Source organism: Arachis duranensis, unplaced genomic scaffold (assembly GCF_000817695.3).
Source record: "Arachis duranensis cultivar V14167 unplaced genomic scaffold, aradu.V14167.gnm2.J7QH unplaced_Scaffold_119891, whole genome shotgun sequence".
In the NCBI taxonomy this organism is placed as follows: domain Eukaryota; kingdom Viridiplantae; phylum Streptophyta; class Magnoliopsida; order Fabales; family Fabaceae; genus Arachis; species Arachis duranensis.
The window spans coordinates 1-18,180 of NW_026263865.1; the positions used below are offsets into that span (position 1 = coordinate 1).

Consider the following 18,180-nt stretch of genomic DNA (forward strand, 5'->3'; position numbering starts at 1 on the left):
TATATATTATGCTAACAAGAATTCAAGGAGTGGAGTTATTATTTGATAAAAGTGGGTATAAATTTAGAGTACTCACTGAGTACATTTTAACTACTTTGATTGTTAAAATATAATTAGGATCAATTAGTATATCTGAATATTTATTCTTATAAAATATTATTTTCGATTCAACGTGTCAAATTTAAATATAAAACTGTGCATCGCACCGTTTAACACTAGTAAAACAACAAATCGCACATCATGAGATAATGTATTGTATTGTATCATATCATACTTTGTTTTCTCCCTAAACATCTAATGTTGTTTAGAGGCAAAAGCCAATATCTAGTAACTAACAAAATATCGAAATCTATAACCTATAGAAAGTTTAAAACTGCTGATAAATAGCACTAGTAGCAACCAAAGATACAGAAATTCTCCTTACAGGACGAGAGGACTTCTTCACATAAGAGGAATTCCACTCCCCACCATCATGAGAATAATAGTCTATTGGATATTCACCACCAAAATCGCTCTTTCGATTTCCATTATCATCTTCTCCACAGCTACACTCACAGGAAGAATCACCACTCTTCTGGCAACTTACACCACCATCTTCACAACCTTCCTGCACCTTTGCCACCAACACATTTTTCTTCTTCTCCCACCAGCCAAGTATCACCCCAAATGTGATCTCTGCCTCAAAGGGATTGAGCACTGGTTTCCCAAAAGTATCACTCCAATCAATCGATAACCGAGGATGAACAATCTGAATCCAAGCATCCACAGAGTCCTCAAACAATGCAATCCTTGCAGGGCTAATCTCAGACATCAAGAAAACAGTGTAAAGGAACCCTTTTTCCTTCATATTCTTTTCCAATCTCTCCAGAATCTTAGGGTTCCCTTGCTTACCCAAAGTCCCCAAAATAACACCCCAATTCTGAGCTTCCTCCCTCGCTTTCAAAATTGCACCTTCCTAGATTCCTTCATTCCCAAGTGATCATACTCTTCCAGAAACAACTTCCCAATGTAAGGGTCATACCTAAAAGCCTTAATCTCAGGATTAGCTATCATGATCGCCTCAAGATGAAACCTTCCATCAGCGATAAATACCAAAATGCTATTCTCAGAATTCTCACTAAACGAATCCATTAATGAAACCTTGGGAGCAGTGCAGCAAAGAACCTCACCTGCCGAAAGAGGCTTGGACTGCGGTACCAAAACCCTAAACACTGTTTTCTCCAATTCCGACTTCACAGCCCTAATTGCAGATGCAAACTAAATAAGTACCACCTAATACGAGGTTCTGGGCACGAGACTCAAGGTTCAATTTAACGGTATCAACCAAATGGGAAACGTCGATTTTGATGTTGACGAAGTCGTAGAGACAGGGGATGGTGGTGGAATCGATGGGGACAAGGCAGCTGTGGCCGTAGTGGATGAGGAGGTCGGCGGAGAGCGCAGCGGCGGAGAAGTTGTCGACACAACAAGTGCCGTAGGTGACATCACCGGCTGTCTTTCCCTTCCACCTCCCTCCGCTTCTCCCCAACCCACACCGAATCCGTTTTCAAGCCCACTTTCGGTGCTGGTGTTTCGTTTTTGGCGCCGCTAAACGGGTTGTACGTGAGTACCCTTAAGTGAGGAAGGTAGATGGTGGCCGAGTGAGTTTCAGAAAGGTTCAGAAAAAAAAGGGTTTACAGAAGATTAGAGAGGGAGAAAGTTGATTGGTCGATGGAGGTGGAGCAAGCTAAGCCAAAGCCAACGCCGAAGCGGTTTGTGAAGAACCAAATCCTCGATTCCATCCTCAACAACGCAGCCCTCAACGCCGCCATCTCCGTTCGCCCTCACAACTACAACTTCAAGGTCTACAAATGCGTTTGGCGCATTCTTTCCCCTGGCGCCAAGCATGTTGCCCTTCAGTTCCCCGAGGGCCTCCTCATGTACTCCCTTCCTCTCTCCGACATCTTCACTGACTTCGTCGCGATGACCATAAACACCCTTAAAACATAAATTCTCTCAATTTATTTTTTTGACTATAGATAAGTTATATTTTTTTCAGTTAAAACATTGCATGTTGTTTTTTCGTTAACAAACATTTGCATGTGTTTTTGGTTCCTTTTCTGATAGTGTGAAGGAATTTCACTTGGCTTCAATCTATTGAAATCCAAAATTTTAAAATAAAAGAAAATTTAGGTACTTCAAAAGTTTTTTTTCAATAAAGAAAAACTCAACACACTAAAGTAGAGTAATATAAAAAAATAATTCACAAAAAATAATGTAAAAATAAGAATGGCTAATCCATTGTCAACTACGACATTGTCATTAACAACTACATGGATTAGCACTAAATCATTGTTTGTATACCAAAAATTCTGGTATATAGAAAATATCTTATCCTCAAATGTTTAATTTTTATGTAGTAATATAATTTATATATCTATTTAATTTTATAATGTCAAATTATTAAAAATAATTAAATTTTAATTCAATCTCTTAAAAAATTATTTAAATGTTTAAATTTATTTAAAGACTGTAGTATTAAAATTAAATTTATATACTTAAATAAGACAATAATTTTATGTCGTAAAACATAAACGAATACACCAACATATTTGTTAATTACTCAATACATTATATATGAGTTGCAAGCACTGCGCTGCTGGCGTATTTATATATATATATATTATGCTAACAAGAATTCAAGGAGTGGAATTATTATTTGATAAAAGTGGGTATAAATTTAGAGTACTCACTGAATATATTTTAACTACTTTGATTGTTAGAATATAATTAAAATCAATTAGTTTATCTGAATATTTATTATTATAAAATATTATTTTCGATTCAACGTGTCAAATTTAAATATAAAACTGTGCATCGCACCGTTTAACACTAGCAAAACAACAAATCGCACATCATGAGATGATGTATTGTATTGTGTCACATCATACTATGTTTTCTCCCTAAACATCCAATGTTGTTTAGAGGCAAAAGCCAATATCTAGTAACTAACAAAATATTAAAATCTATAACCTATAGAAAGTTTAAGACTGCTGAGAAATGGCACTAGTAGCAACCGAAGATACAGAAATTCTCCTTACAAGACCAGAGGACTTCTTCACATAAGAGGAATTCCACTCCCCCACCATCTCGAGAATAATAGTCCATTGGATATTCACGACCAAAATCGCTACTTCTATTTCCATTTTCATCTTCTCCACAGTTACACTCAAAGGAAGAATCACCACTCTTCTGGCAACTTAGACCACCATCTTCACAACCTTCCTGCACCTTTGCCACCAACACATTTTTTTTCTTCTCCCACCAGCCAGGTATCACCCCCACTGCGATCTCTGCATCGAAGGGATTGAGCACTGGTTTCCCAAAAGCATCACCCCAATCAATCGATAACCGAGGACAAGCAATCTAAATCCAAGCATCCACAGAGTCCTCAAACAATGCAATCCTTGCAGGGCAAATCTCAGACATCAAGAAAACAGTGTAAATGAACCCTTTTTCCTTCATATTCTTTTCCAATCTCTCCAGAATCATAGGGTTTTCTTGCCTACCCAAAGTTTCCAAAACAACATCCCAATTCCGAGCTTCCTCTCTCGCTCTCAAAATTGCACCTTTCCTAGATTCCTTCATTCCCACGTGATCATACTCTTCCAGAAACAAATTCCCAATGTAAGGGTCATACCTAAAAGCTTTAATCCTAGGATTCGCTATCATGATCGCCTCAAGATGAAACCTTCCATCAGCTACAAATACCAAAATGCTATTTTCAGGATTCTCACTAAATGAATCCATTAATGAAACCTTGGGAGCAGTGCAGCCAAGAACCTTACCGGCCGAAAGAGGCTTGGGCTGCGGTACCAAAACCCTAAACCCTGATTTCTCCAATTCTGGCTTCGCAGTTCTAATTGCATATGCAAACTAAATAGTACCACCTAATACGAGGTTCTGGGCACGAGATTCAAGGTTCAATTTAACGGTATCAACCAAATGGGAAACGTCGATTTTGGTGTTGACAAAGTCGTAGAGACAGGGGATGGTAGTGGAATCGAAAAGGACAAGGCAGCTGTGGCCGTAGTGGATGAGGAGGTCGGCGGAGAGCGCAGCGGCGGAGAAGTCGTCGACACAACAAGCGCCGTAGGTGACGTCACCAGCTGTCTTTCCCTTCCACCTCCTTCCACTTCTCCCCAACCCACACCGAATCCATTTTCAAGTCCACTTTTGGTGCTGGTGTTTTGTTTTTGGTGCTGCTGAGCAGGTTGTATGTGAGTACCCTTAAGTGAGGAAGGTAGAAGGTGGCCGAGTGATTTTCTGAAAGGCTAAGAAAAAAAGGGTTTACAAAAGATTAGAGAGGGAAGAAGGTTGATTGGTCGATGAAGGTGGAGCAAGCTAAGCCAAGGCCAACGCCGAAGTGGTTTGTGAAGAACCAAATCCTCTATTCCATCCTCAACGACGCGGCTCTCAACGCCGCCATCTCCGTTCTCCCTCACAACTACAACTTCGAGGTCCACAAATGCGTTTGACGCGTTCTTTCCACCGGCACCAAGCGCGTTGCCCTTCAGTTCCCTGATGGCCTCCTCATGTACTCCCTCCCTCTCTCCGACATCTTCACTGCCTTCGCGGCCATGACAATAAACACCCTTAAAACATACATTCACTCAATTCATTTTTTTGACCCTAGATAAGTTTTATTTTTTTCAGTTAAAACCTTGCATGTTGTTTTTCGTTAACAAACATTTGCATGTATTATTGGTTCCTTTTCTAATGGTGTGAAGGGATTTCACTAGGCTTCAATCTATTGAAATCCAAAATTTTAAAATAAAAGAAAATTTAGGTACTTTAAAAGTTTTTTTGAATAAACAAAAACTCAACACACTAAAGTAGAGTAATATAAAAAAATAATACACAAAAAATAATGTAAAAATAAAAATGGCTAATCCATTGTCATCTATGACATTGTCATTAACAACTACATGGATTAGCACTAAATCATTATTTGTATACCAAAAATTCTGGTATATAGAAAATATCTTATCCTCAAATGTTTCATTTTTATGTACCAATATAATTTGTATATCTATTTAATTTTATAATGTTAAATTATTAAAAATAATTAAATTTTAATTCAATCTCTTAAAAAATTATTTAAATGTTTAAATTTATTAAAAGACTGTAGTATTAAATTTAAATTTATATATTTAAATAAGACAATAATTTTATGTCGTAAAACATAAACGAATACATCAACATATTTGTTAATTACTCAATACATTATATATGAGTTACAAACACTGCGCTGCTGGCGTATTTATAGACTAAATTTGAGTATATATTTATATATATTATGCTAACAAGAATTCAAAGAGTGGAGTTATTATTTGATAAAAGTGGGTATAAATTTAGAGTACTCACTGAGTACATTTTAACTATGATTGTTAGAATATAATTAGGATCAATTAGTATATCTGAATATTTATTATTATAAAATATTATTTTCGATTCAACGTGTCAAATTTAAATATAAAACTGTGCATCGCACCATTTAACACTAGTAAAATAACAAATCGCACATCATGAAATGATGTATTGTATTGTATCACATCATACTATGTTTTCTCCCTAAACATCCAATGTTGTTTAGAGGCAAAAGCCAATATCTAGTAACTAACAAAATATGGAAATCTATAACCTATTAAAAGTTTAAGACTGTTGAGAAATGGCACTAGTAGCAACCGAAGATACAGAAATTCTCCTTACAGGACCAGAGGACTTCTTCACATAAGAGGAATTCCACTCCCCCACCATCTCGAGAATAATAGTCCATTGGATATTCACCACCAAAATTGCTATTTCTATTTCCATTTTCATCTTCTCCACAACTACACTCAAAGGAAGAATCACCACTCTTCTGGCAACTTAGACCACCATCTTCACAACCTTCCTGCACCTTTGCCCCTAACACATTTTTCTTCTTCTCCCACCAGCCAGGTATCACCTCCACTGCGATCTCTGCATCGAAGGGATTGAGCACTGGTTTCCCAAAAGCATCACCCCAATCAATCGATAACTGAGGACAAGCAATCTGAATCCAAGCATCCACGGAGTCCTCAAACAATGCAATCCTTGTAGGGCAAATCTCAGACATCAAGAAAACAGTGTAAATGAACCCTTTTTCCTTCATATTCTTTTCCAATCTCTCTAGAATCTTAGGGTTTTCTTGCCTACCCAAAGTTTCCAAAACAACACCCCAATTCCGAGCTTCCTCTCTCGCTCTCAAAATTGCACCATTCCTAGATTCCTTCATTCCCACGTGATCATACTCTTCCAGAAACAAATTCCCAATGTAAGGGTCATACCTAAAAGCCTTAATCCTAGGATTAGCTATCATGATCGCCTCAAGATGAAACCTTCCATCAGCTACAAATACCAAAATGCTATTCTCAGGATTCTCAGTAAACGAATCCATTAATGAAACCTTGGGAGCGGTGCAGCCAAGAACCTTACCGGCCAAAAGAGGCTTGGATTGCGGTACCAGAACCCTAAACCCTGATTTCTCCAATTCCGACTTCGCAACCCTAATTGCAGATGCAAACTAAATAGTACAACCTAATACGAGGTTTTCGACACGAGATTCAAGGTTCAATTTAATGGTATTAACCAAATGGGAAACGTCGATTTTGATGTCGACGAAGTCGTAGAGACAGGGGATGGTGGTGGAATCGATGAGGACAAGGCAGCTGTGGCCGTAGTGGATGAGGAGGTCGGCGGAGAGCACAGCAGCGGAGAAGTCATCAACACAACAAGCGGTAGGTGACGTCACCGGCTGTCTTTCCCTTCCACCTCCCTCCGCTTCTCCCAAACCCGCACTGAATCTGTTTTCAAGTCCACTTTCGGTGCTGGTGTTTTGTTTTTGGTGCCACTGAGCGGGTTGTACGTGAGTACCCTTAAGTGAGGAGGGTAGAAGGTGGCCGAGTGACTTTCAGAAAGGCTAAGAAAAAAAGGGTTTACAGAAGACTAGAGATGGAAGAAGGTTGATTGGTTGATGGAGGTGGAGCAAGCTAAGCCAAAGCCAACGCCGAAGCAGTTTGTGACGAAACAAATCCTTGATTCCATCCTCAACGACGCGGCCCTCAACGCCGCCATCTCCGTTCTCCCTCAAAACTACAACTTCGAGGTCCACAAATGCGTTTGGCACGTTCTTTCCACCGGCGCCAAGCGCGTTGCTCTTCAGTTTCCCGAGGGCCTCCTCATGTACTCTCTCTCTCTCTCTCCGACATCTTCACTGCCTTCGCTGCCATGACCATAAACACCCTTAAAATATACATTCACTCAATTTATTTTTTTGACTCTAGATAAGTTTTATTTTTTCTAGTTAAAATCTTCCATGTTGTTTTTTCGTTAACAAACATTTGCATGTGTTATTGATTCCTTTTCTGATGGTGTGAAGGGATTTCAATAGGATTCAATCTATTGAAATCCAAAATTTTAAAATAAAAGTAAATTTAGGTACTTAAAAAGTTTTTTTTAATAAAGAAAAACTCAACACACATTAAGGTAGAGTAATATAAAAAAATAATACACAAAAAATAATGTAAAAATAAGAATGGCTAATCCATTGTCATCTACGACATTGTCATTAACAACTACATGGATTAGCACTAAATCATTCTTTGTATACCAAAAATTCTGGTATATAGAAAATATCTTATCCTCAAATGTTTCATTTTTATGTACCAATATAATTTATATATCTATTTAATTTTATAATGTAAAATTATTAAAAATAATTAAATTTTAATTCAATCTCTGAAAAAATTATTTAAATTTATAAATTTATTAAAAGACTGTAGTATTAAAATTAAATTTATATACTTAACTAAGACAATAATTTTATGTTGTAAAACATAAACGAATACAACAACATATTTGTTAATTACTCAATACATTATATATGAGTTGCAAGTACTGCGCTGTTGGCATATTTATAGACTAAACCCTAAATCCTCAATACATTATAATTTTATGCTAACTATAATTCAAGGATTGGAGTTATTATTTGATTAAAAGTGGGTTTAAATTTAGAGTTCTCACTGAGTACATTTTAACTATTTTGATTGTTAGAATATAATTAGGATCAATTAGTATATGTGAATATTTATTATTATAAAATATTATTTTCGATTCAACGTGTCAAATTTAAATATAAAACTGTGCATCCCACCGTTTAACACTAGTAAAATAACAAATCGCACATCATGAGATGATGTATTGTATTGTATCACATCATACTATGTTTTCTCCCTAAACATCCAATGTTGTTTAGAGGCAAAAGCCAATATCTAGTAACTAACAAAACATGGAAATCTATAACCTATCGAAAGTTTAAGACTGTTGATAAATGGCACTAGTAGCAACCGAAGATACAGAAATTCTCCTTACAGGACCAGAGGACTTCTTCACATAAGAGGAATTCCCCTCCCCACCATCTCGAGAATAATAGTCCATTGGATATTCACCACCAAAATCGCTCTTTTCATTTCCATTTTCATCTTCTCCACAGCTACACTCACAGGAAGAATCACCACTCTTCTGGCAACTTAGACTCCATCTTCACAACCTTCCTGCACCTTTGCCACCAACATATTTTTCTTCTTCTCCCACCAGCCAGGTATCACCCCAAATGCGATCTCTGCCTCGAAGGGATTGAGCACTGGTTTCCCAAAAGCATCACCCCAATCAATCGATAATTGAGGACAAGCAATTTGAATCCAAGCATCCACGGAGTCCTCAAACAATGCAATCCTTGCAGGGCTAATCTCAGACATCAAGAAAATAGTGTAAAGGAACCCTTTTTCCTTCATATTCTTTTCAAATCTCTCCAGAATCTTAAGGTTCCCTTGCCTACCCAAAGTCCCCAAAATAACACCCCTATTCCGAGCTTCCTCCCTCGCTCTCAAAATTGCACCTTTCCTAGATTCCTTCATTCCTACGTGATCATACTCTTCTAGAAACAACTTCCCAATGTAAGGGTCATACCTAAAAGCCTTAATCCCAGGATTAGCTATCATGATCGCCTCAAGATGAAACCTTCCATCCGCTACAAATACCAAATTCTATTCTCAGAATTCTCAGTAAACGAATCCATTAATGAAACCTTGGGAGCAGTGCAGCCAAGAACCTCACCGGCCAAAAGAGGCTTGGATTGCGGTACCAGAACGCTAAACCCTGATTTCTCCAATTCCGACTTCGCAGCGCTAATTGCAGATGCAAACTAAATAGTACAACCTAATACGAGGTTCTGGGCACGAGATTCAAGGTTTAATTTAATGGTATCAACCAAATGGGAAACGGTGATTTTGATGTCGACGAAGTCGTAGAGACAAAGGATGGTGGTGGAATCGATGAGGACAAGGCAGCTGTGGCCGTAGTGGATGAGGAGGTCGGCGGAGAGCACAGTAGCGGAGAAGTCGTCGACACAACAAACGGTAGGTGACGTCACCGACTGTCTTTCCCTTCCACCTCCCTCCGCTTCTCCCAAACCCACACCGAATCCGTTTTCAAGTCCACTTTCGGTGCTGGTGTTTTGTTTTTGGTGCCGCTGAGCGGGTTGTACGTGAGTACCCTTAAGTGAGGAGGGTAGAAGGTGGCCGAGTGAGTTTCAGAAAGGCTAAGAAAAAAAAAAGGTTTACAGAAGACTAGAGATGGAAGAAGGTTGATTGGTCGATGGAGGTGGAGCAAGCTAAGCCAAAGCCAACGCCGAAACAGTTTGTGAAGAAACAAATCCTCGATTCCATCCTCAACGACGCGGCCCTCAACGCCGCCATCTCCGTTCTCTCTCACAACTACAACTTCGAGGTCCACAATGCGTTTGGCACGTTCTTTCCACCGGCGCCAAGCGCGTTGCCCTTCAGTTTCCCGAGGGCCTCCTCATGTACTCCCTCTCTCTCTCCGACATCTTCACTGCCTTCGCCGCCATGACCGTAAACACCCTTAAAACATACATTCACTCAATTTATTTTTTTGACTCTAGATAAGTTTTATTTTTTCCAGTTAAAACCTTCCATTTTGTTTTTTCGTTAACAAACATTTGCATGTGTTATTGATTCCTTTTCTGATGGTGTGAAGGGATTTCACTAGGCTTCAATCTATTGAAATCCAAAATTTTAAAATAAAAGTAAATTTAGGTATTTCAAAAGTTTTTTTGAATAAAGAAAAACTCAACACACTAAAGAAGAGTAATATAAAAAAATAATACACAAAAAAAATGTAAAAATAAGAATGACTAATCCATTGTTATCTACGATATTGTCATTAACAACTATATGAATTAGCACTAAATCATTCTTTGTATACCAAAAATTCTGGTATATAGAAAATATCTTATCCTCAAATGTTTCATTTTTATGTACCAATATAATTTATATATCTATTTAATTTTATAATGTCAAATTATTAAAAATAATTAAATTTTAATTCAATCTCTTAAAAAATTATTTAAATTTATAAATTTATTAAAAGACTGTAGTATTAAAATTAAATTTATATACTTAAATAAGACAATAATTTTATGTCGTAAAACATAAACAAATAAACCAACATATTTGTTAATTACTCAATACATTATATATGAGTTGCAAGTACTGCGCTGCTGGCGTATTTATAGACTAAACCCTAAACCCTCAATACATTATAATTTTATGCTAACAATAATTCAAGGATTGGAGTTATTATTTGATTAAAAGTGGGTTTAAATTTAGAGTTCTCACTGAGTACATTTTAACTATTTTGATTGTTAGAATATAATTAGGATCAATTAATATACCTGAATATTTATTATTATAAAATATTATTTTCGATTCAACGTGTCAAATTTAAATATAAAACTGTGCATCGCACTGTTTAACACTAGTAAAACAACAAATCGCACATCATGAGATGATGTATTGTATTGTATCACATCATACTATGTTTTCTCCCTAAACATCCAATGTTGTTTAGAAGCAAAAGCCAATATCCAGCAACTAACAAAATATCGAAATCTATAACCTGTAGAAAGTTTAAGACAGCTGAGGAATGGCACTAGTAGCAACCGAAGATACAGAAATTCTCCTTACCGGACGAGAGGACTTCTTCGCATAAGAGGAATTCCACTCCCCACCATCTTGAGAATAATAGTCCATTGGATATTCACCACCAAAATCGCTCTTTCCATTTCCATTTTCATCTTCTCCACAGCTACACTCACAGGAAGAATCACCACTCTTTTGGCAACTTATACCACCATCTTCACAACCTTCTTGCACCTTTGCCACCAACACATTTTTCTTCTTCTCCCACCAGCCAGGTATCACCCCCAATGCGATCTCTGCCTCGAAGGGATTGAGCACTGGTTTTTCAAAAGCATCACCCCATTCAATTGATAACCGAGGACAAGCAATCTGAATCCAAGCAGCCACAGAGTCCTCAAACAATGCAATCCTTGCAGGGATAATCTCAAACATCAAGAAAATAGTGTAAAGGAACCATTTTTCCTTCATATTCTTTTCCAATCACTCCAGAATCTTAGGTTTCCCTTGCCTACCCAAACTCCCCAAAATAACACCCCAATTCCGAGCTTCCTCCCTCACTCTCAAAATCGCACCTTTCCTAGATTCCTTCATTCCCACGTGATCATACTCTTACAGAAATAACTTCCCAATGTAAGGGTCATACCTAAAAGCCTTAATCCCAAGATTAGCTATCATGATTGCCTCAAGATGAAAGATTCCATTAGCTACAAATACCAAAACACTATTCTCAGGATTCTCACTAAACTATTCCATTAATAAAACCTTGGGAGCGGCACAGATAAGAACCTCATCGGCTGAAAGAGGCTTAGACTGCGGTACCAAAACCCTAAATCCTGATTTCTCCAAGTTCAGCTTCGCAGCCCAAATTACAAATGGAAACTGAATATTACCAGCTAATACGAGGTTTTGGGCGCGAGATTCAATGTTCAATTTAACGGTATCAACCAAATGGAAAACATTGATTTTGATATCGACGAAGACGTAGAGACAGGGGATTGTGGTAGAATCGATAGGGACAAGGCAGTTGTGGCCATAGTGGATGACGAGGTCGGCAGAGAGTGCAGCAGCGGAGAAGTCGCCGATACAACAAGCGCCGTAGGTAACGTCACCGACTGTCTTTCCCTTCCACCTCCCTCCGCCTCTCCCCAACCCACACCGAATTCGTTTTCAAGTCCCTCTTTCGGTGCTGGTGTTTTGTTTTTTGCACCGCTGAGCGGGTTTTTCGTGAGTACCCTTAAGTGAGGAAGGTAGAAGGTGGCCGAGTGAGTTTCAGAAAGGCTAAGGGAAGAAGGTTGATTGGTCGATGGAGTTGGAGCAAGCTAAGACAAAGCCAACGCCGAAGCAGTTTGTGAAGAACCAAATCCCCAATTCCATCCTCAACGACGCGACCCTCAACGCTGCCATCTCCGTTCTCCCTCACAACTACAACTTCAAGGTCCACAAATGCGTTCGGCGCGTTCTTTCCACCGACGCCAAGCGCGTTGCCTTTCAGTTCCCCGAGGGACTCCTCATGTACTCCCTCCCTCTTTCCGACATCTTCACTGCCTTCGCCGCCGTTACCATAAACACCCTTAAAACATTCATTCACTCAATTTATTTTTTTGACTCTAGATAAGTTTTATTTTTTTCAGTTAAAACCTTGAATGTTGTTTTTTCGTTAATAAACATTTGCATGTGTTATTGGTTCTTTTTCTGATGGTGTGAAGGAATTTCACTAGGGTTCAATCTATCGAAACCCAAAATTTTAAAATAAAAGAAAATTTAGGTACTTCAAAAGTTTTTTTCGAATAGAGAAAAACTCAACACACTAATGTAGAGTAATATAAAACAATAATACACAAAAAATAATTTAAAAATAAAAATGGCGAATCCATTGTCATCTACGATATTGTCATAAATAACTAAATGGATTAGCACTAAATCATCCTTTGTATACTAAAAATTCTGGTATATAGAAAATATCTTATCCTCAAATGTTTCATTTTTATGTATCAATATAATTTATATACCTATTTAATTTTATAATGTCAAATTATTAAAAATAATTAAATTTTAATTCAATCTCTTAAAAAATTACTTAAATGTATAAATTTATTAAAAGACTGTAGTATTAAAATTAAATTTATATACTTAAATAAGACAATAATTTTATGTCGTAAAACATAAACGAATACACCAACGTATTTGTTAATTACTCAATACATTATATATGAGTTTTAAGCACTGCGCTACTGGCGTATTTATAAACTAAATTTAAGTATATATATTTGGAGTACTCACTGAGTACATTTTAACTACTTTGATTGTTAGAATATAATTAAGATCAATTAGTATATCTGAGTATTAATTATTATAAAATATTATTTTCGATTCAACGTGTCAAATTTAAATATAAAACTGTGCATCACACCTATTAACACTAGTAAAACAATAAATCGCACATCATGAGATGATGTATTGTATTGTATCACATCATAATATGTTTTCTCCCTAAACATCCAATGTTGTTTAGAGGTAAAAGCCAATATCCAGCAACTTAGAAAATATAGAAATCTATAACCTATAGAAAGTTTAAGACTGCTGAGAAAAGGCACTAGTAGCAACCGAAGACACAAAAATTCACCTTACAGGACGAGAGGACTTCTTCACATAAGAGGAATTTCACTCCCCACCATCTTGAGAATACTAGTCCAATGGATATTCACCACCGAAATCGCTCTTTCCATTTCCATTTTCATCTTCTCCACAGCTACACTCACAGGAAGAATCACCACTCTTCTGGCAACTTACACAACCATCTTCACAACCTTCCTGCAGCTTTGCCACCAACACATTTTTCTTCTTCTCCCACCAGCCAGGCATCACCCCCAACGTGATCTCTACCTCGAAGGGATTGAGCACTGGTTTCCTAAAAGTATCACCCCAATCAATCGATAACCGAGGATAAGCAATCTGAATCCAATCATCCACGGAGTCCTCAAACAATGCAATCCTTGTAGGGCTAATCTCAGAAATCAAGAAAATAGTGTAAAGGAACCCTTTTTCTTTCATATTCTTTTCCAATATCTCCAGAATCTTAGGGTTTCCTTGCCTACCCAAAGTCCCTAAAACAACACCTCAATTCCAAGCTTCCTCCCTCACTCTCAAAACCGCTCCTTTCCTAGATTCTTTCATTCTCACGTGATCATACTCTTCCAGAAACTACTTCTCAATGTAAGGGTCATACCTAAAAGCCTTAATCCCAAGATTAGCTATCATGATCGCCTCAAGATGAAACCTTCCATCAGCTACAAATACCAAAACGCTATTCTCAGGATTCTCACTAAACGAATCCATTAATGAAGCCTTGGGAGCAGTGCAGCCAAGAACCTCACAGGCCGAAAGAGGCTTGGACTGCGGTACCAAAACCCTAAACCCTAATTTCTCTAGTTTCAGCTTTGCAGCCCTAATTGCAGAGGCAAACTGAATAGTACCAGCTAATACGAGGTTCTGGGCACGAGATTCGAGGTTCAATTTAACGGTATCAACCAAATGGAAAACGTTAATTTTGATGTCGACGAAGACGTAGAGACAGGGGATGGTGGTGGAATTGATGGAGACAAGACAGCTGTGGCCATAGTGGATGAGGAGGTCAGCGGAGAGCACAGCGGCGGAGAAGTCGTCAACACAACAAGCGCCATAGGTGACGTTATCGGCTGTCTTTCCCTTCCACCTCCCTCCGATTCTCGCCAACCCACACCGAAGTCATTTTCAAGTCCCCCTTCGGTGCAGGTGTTTCAATTTTGGCGCCACTGAGTGGGTTGTACGTGAGTACCCTTAAGCGAGAAAGGTAGAAAGTGGCCGAGTGAGTTTCAGAAAGGCTAAGGAAAAAAAGGGTTTACAGAAGATTAGAGAGGGAAGAAGGTTGATTGGTCGATGGAGGTGGAGCAAGCTAAGCCAAAGCCTACGCCGAAGCGGTTTGTGAAGAACCAAATCCCTGATTCCATCCTCAGCGACGCGGCCCTCAACGCCGCCATCTCCGTTCTCCCTCACAACTACAACTTCGAGGTCCACAAATGCGTTTGGCGCGTTCTTTCCACCGGCACCAAGCGCGTTGCCCTTCAGTTCTCCGAAGGCCTCCTCATGTACTCCTTCCCTCTCTCCGACATCTTCACTGCTTTCGCCGCCATGACCATAAACACCCTTTAAACATACATTAACTCAATTTATTTTTTTGACTCTAGATAAGTTTTATTTTTTTTCAGTTAAAACCTTGCATGTTTTTTCGTTAAAAAACTTTTGCATGTGTTATTGGTTCCATTTCTAATGGTGTGAAGGGATTTCACTAGGCTTCACTCTATTGAAACCCAAAATTTTAAAATAAAAGAAAATTCAGGTACTTCAAAAGTTTTTTTTGAATAAAGAAAAACTCAACACACTAAAGTAGAGTAATATAAAAAAATAATACACAAAAAATAATGTAAAAATAAAAATGGCTAATCCATTGTCATCTACGACATGGTCATTAACAACTACATGGATTAGCACTAAATCATTCTTTGTATACCAAAAATTCTGGTATATAGAAAATATCCTATCCTCAAATGTTTTATTTTTATGTACCAATATAATTTATATATCTATTTAATTTTATAACATACTCAATACATTATGTATGAGTTGCAAGCACTGCGCTTCTGGCGTATTTATAGACTAAATTTGAGTATATATATTATGCTAACAAGAATTCAAGGAGTGGAGTTATTATTTGATAAAAGTGGGTATAAATTTAGAGTACTCACTGAGTGCATTTTAATTACTTTGATTGTTAGAATATAATTAGGATCAATTAGTATATCTGAATATTTATTATTATAAAATATTATTTTCGATTCAACGTATCAATTTTAAATATAAAACTGTGCATCACACCGTTTAACACTAGTAAAACAACAAATCGCACATCATGAGATGATGTATTGTATTGTATCACATCATACTCTGTTTTCTCCCTAAACATCCAATGTTGTTTAGAGGTAAAAGCCAATATCCAGCAACTAAGAAAATATCGAAATCTATAACCTATAGAAAGTTTAAGACTGCTGAAAAATGGCACTAGTAGCAACCGAAGATACAGAAATTCTCCTTACAGGACGAGAAGACTTCTTCACATAAGAGGAATTCCACTCCCCACCATCTTGAGAATAATACTCCATTGGATATTCACCACTAAAATCGCTCTTTCCATTTCCATTTTCATCTTCTCTACAGCTACACTCACAGGAAGAATCACCTCTCTTCTGGCAACTTACACTGCAATCTTGACAAATTTCTTGCAGCTTTGCCACCAACACAGTTTTTTCTTCTCCCACCAGCCAGGTATCACCCCCAACGCGATCTCTACCTTGAAGGGATTGAGCACTGGTTTTCCAAAAACATCACCCCAATCAATCGATAACCGAGGACAAGAAATCTGAATCCAAGCATCCACGGTGTCCTCAAACAATGCAATCCTTGCAGGGTTAATCTCAGACATCAAGAAAACAGTGTAAAGGAACCCTTTTTCCTTCATATTCTTTTCCAATATCTTCAGAATCTTAGGTTTTCCTTGCCTACCCAAAGTCCCCAAAACAACACCCCAATTCCGAGCTTCCTCCCCCGCTCTCAAAATTGCACCTTTCCTAGATTCCTTTATTCCCACGTGATCATACTCTTCCAGAAACTTCTTCTCAATGTAAGGGTCATACCTAAAAGCCTTAATCCCAAGATTAGCTATCATGATCGCCTCAAGATGAAACCTTCCATCAGGTACAAATACATAAATGCTATTCTCAAGATTCTCACTAAATGAATCAATTAATAAAACTTTGGGAGCAGCACAGGCAAGAACCTCACCGGCCGAAAGAGGCTTGGACTGCGGTACCAAAACCCTAAATCCTGATTTCTCCAATTTCAGCTTCGCAACCCTATTTGAAAATGTAAACTGAATATTACCATCTAATACGAGGTTCTGGGCGCGAGATTCGAGGTTCAATTTAACGGTATCAACGAAATGGGAAACGTTGATTTTGTTGTCGACAAAGATGTAGAGACAGGGGATGGTGGTGGAATCGATAAGGACAAGGCAGCTGTGGCCGTAATGGATGAGGAGGTCGGCAGAGAGTGCAGCGGTGGAGAAGTCGCCGACATAACAAGTGTCGTAGGTGACGTCAACGGCTGTCTTTCCCTTCCACCTCCCTCCGCTTCTCCCCAACCCACACCGAATTCATTTTCAAGTCCACCTTCGGTGCTAGTGTTTTGTTTTTCACACCGCTGAGCGGGTTGTACGTGAGTACCCTTTAAGTGTGGAAGGTAGAAGGTGGCCGAGTGAGTTTCAGAAAGGCTAAGGAAAAAAATGGGTTTACAGAAGATTAGAGAAGGAAGAAGGTTGATTGGTCGATGGAGGTGGAGCAAGCTAAGCCAAAGCCAACGCCGAAGCAGTTTGTGAAGAACCGAGTCCCCGATTCCATCCTCAATGACGCGGCCCTCAACGCCGCCATCTCCGTTCTCCCTCACAACTACAACTTCGAGGTCCACAAATGCGTTCGGCGCGTTCTTTATACCGGCGCCAAGCGCGTTGCCTTTTAGTTCCCCGAGGGCCTCCTCATGTACTTCCTCCCTCTCTCCGACATCTTCACTGCCTTCGCCGCAATGCCCATAAACACCCTTAAAACATACATTCCCTCAATTTATTTTTTGGACTCTAGATAAGTTTTATGTTTTTCAGTTAAAACCTTGCATGTTGTTTTTTCGTTAACAAACATTTGCATGTGTTATTGGTTCCTTTTCTGATGGTGTGAAGGAATTTCACTAGGCTTCAATCTATTAAAACTCAAAATTTTAAAATAAAAAAAAATTTAGTTACTTTAAAAGTTTTTTTTGAATAAAGAAAAACTCAACACACTAATGTAGAGTAATATAAAAAAAATAATACACAAAAAATAATGTAAAAATAAAAATGGCTAATCCATTGTCATCTAGGACATTGTCATTAACAACTACATGGATTAGCACTAAATTATTCTTTGTATACCAAAAATTCTGGTATATAGAAAAAATCTTATCCTCAAATGTTTCAATTTTATGTACCAATATAATA

General features: G+C 38.0%; 2 protein-coding genes and 3 pseudogenes across 2 annotated transcripts; all 5 read right to left on the minus strand.

Annotated features, from left to right (window-relative positions):
* Positions 1-367: 367 nt before the first annotated feature.
* On the minus strand, positions 368-1,131 carry LOC107475133 (uncharacterized). Its single transcript, XM_052255973.1, has 2 exons — positions 952-1,131; positions 368-886 (listed from the first exon to the last, which is right to left on the minus strand). The coding sequence occupies exons 1-2, from the start codon at positions 1,129-1,131 to the stop codon at positions 368-370; spliced, it is 699 nt and encodes a 232-aa protein (XP_052111933.1).
* A 1,892-nt stretch (positions 1,132-3,023) lies between these two features.
* Positions 3,024-5,415, minus strand: LOC107475131 (uncharacterized; annotated as a pseudogene).
* A 279-nt stretch (positions 5,416-5,694) lies between these two features.
* On the minus strand, positions 5,695-15,363 carry LOC107475129 (uncharacterized; annotated as a pseudogene).
* LOC107475128 (uncharacterized) lies at positions 11,052-14,114 on the minus strand (annotated as a pseudogene).
* Positions 15,364-16,135: 772 nt separating the features above from the next.
* LOC107475126 (uncharacterized) lies at positions 16,136-17,747 on the minus strand (the record flags this gene model as incomplete). Its single annotated transcript, XM_016094747.3, has 3 exons — positions 16,136-16,362; positions 16,395-17,284; positions 17,509-17,747. Coding segments are annotated over 3 exons (1,356 nt in total), but the record flags the coding sequence as incomplete, so codon positions are not given.
* Positions 17,748-18,180: the final 433 nt, after the last annotated feature.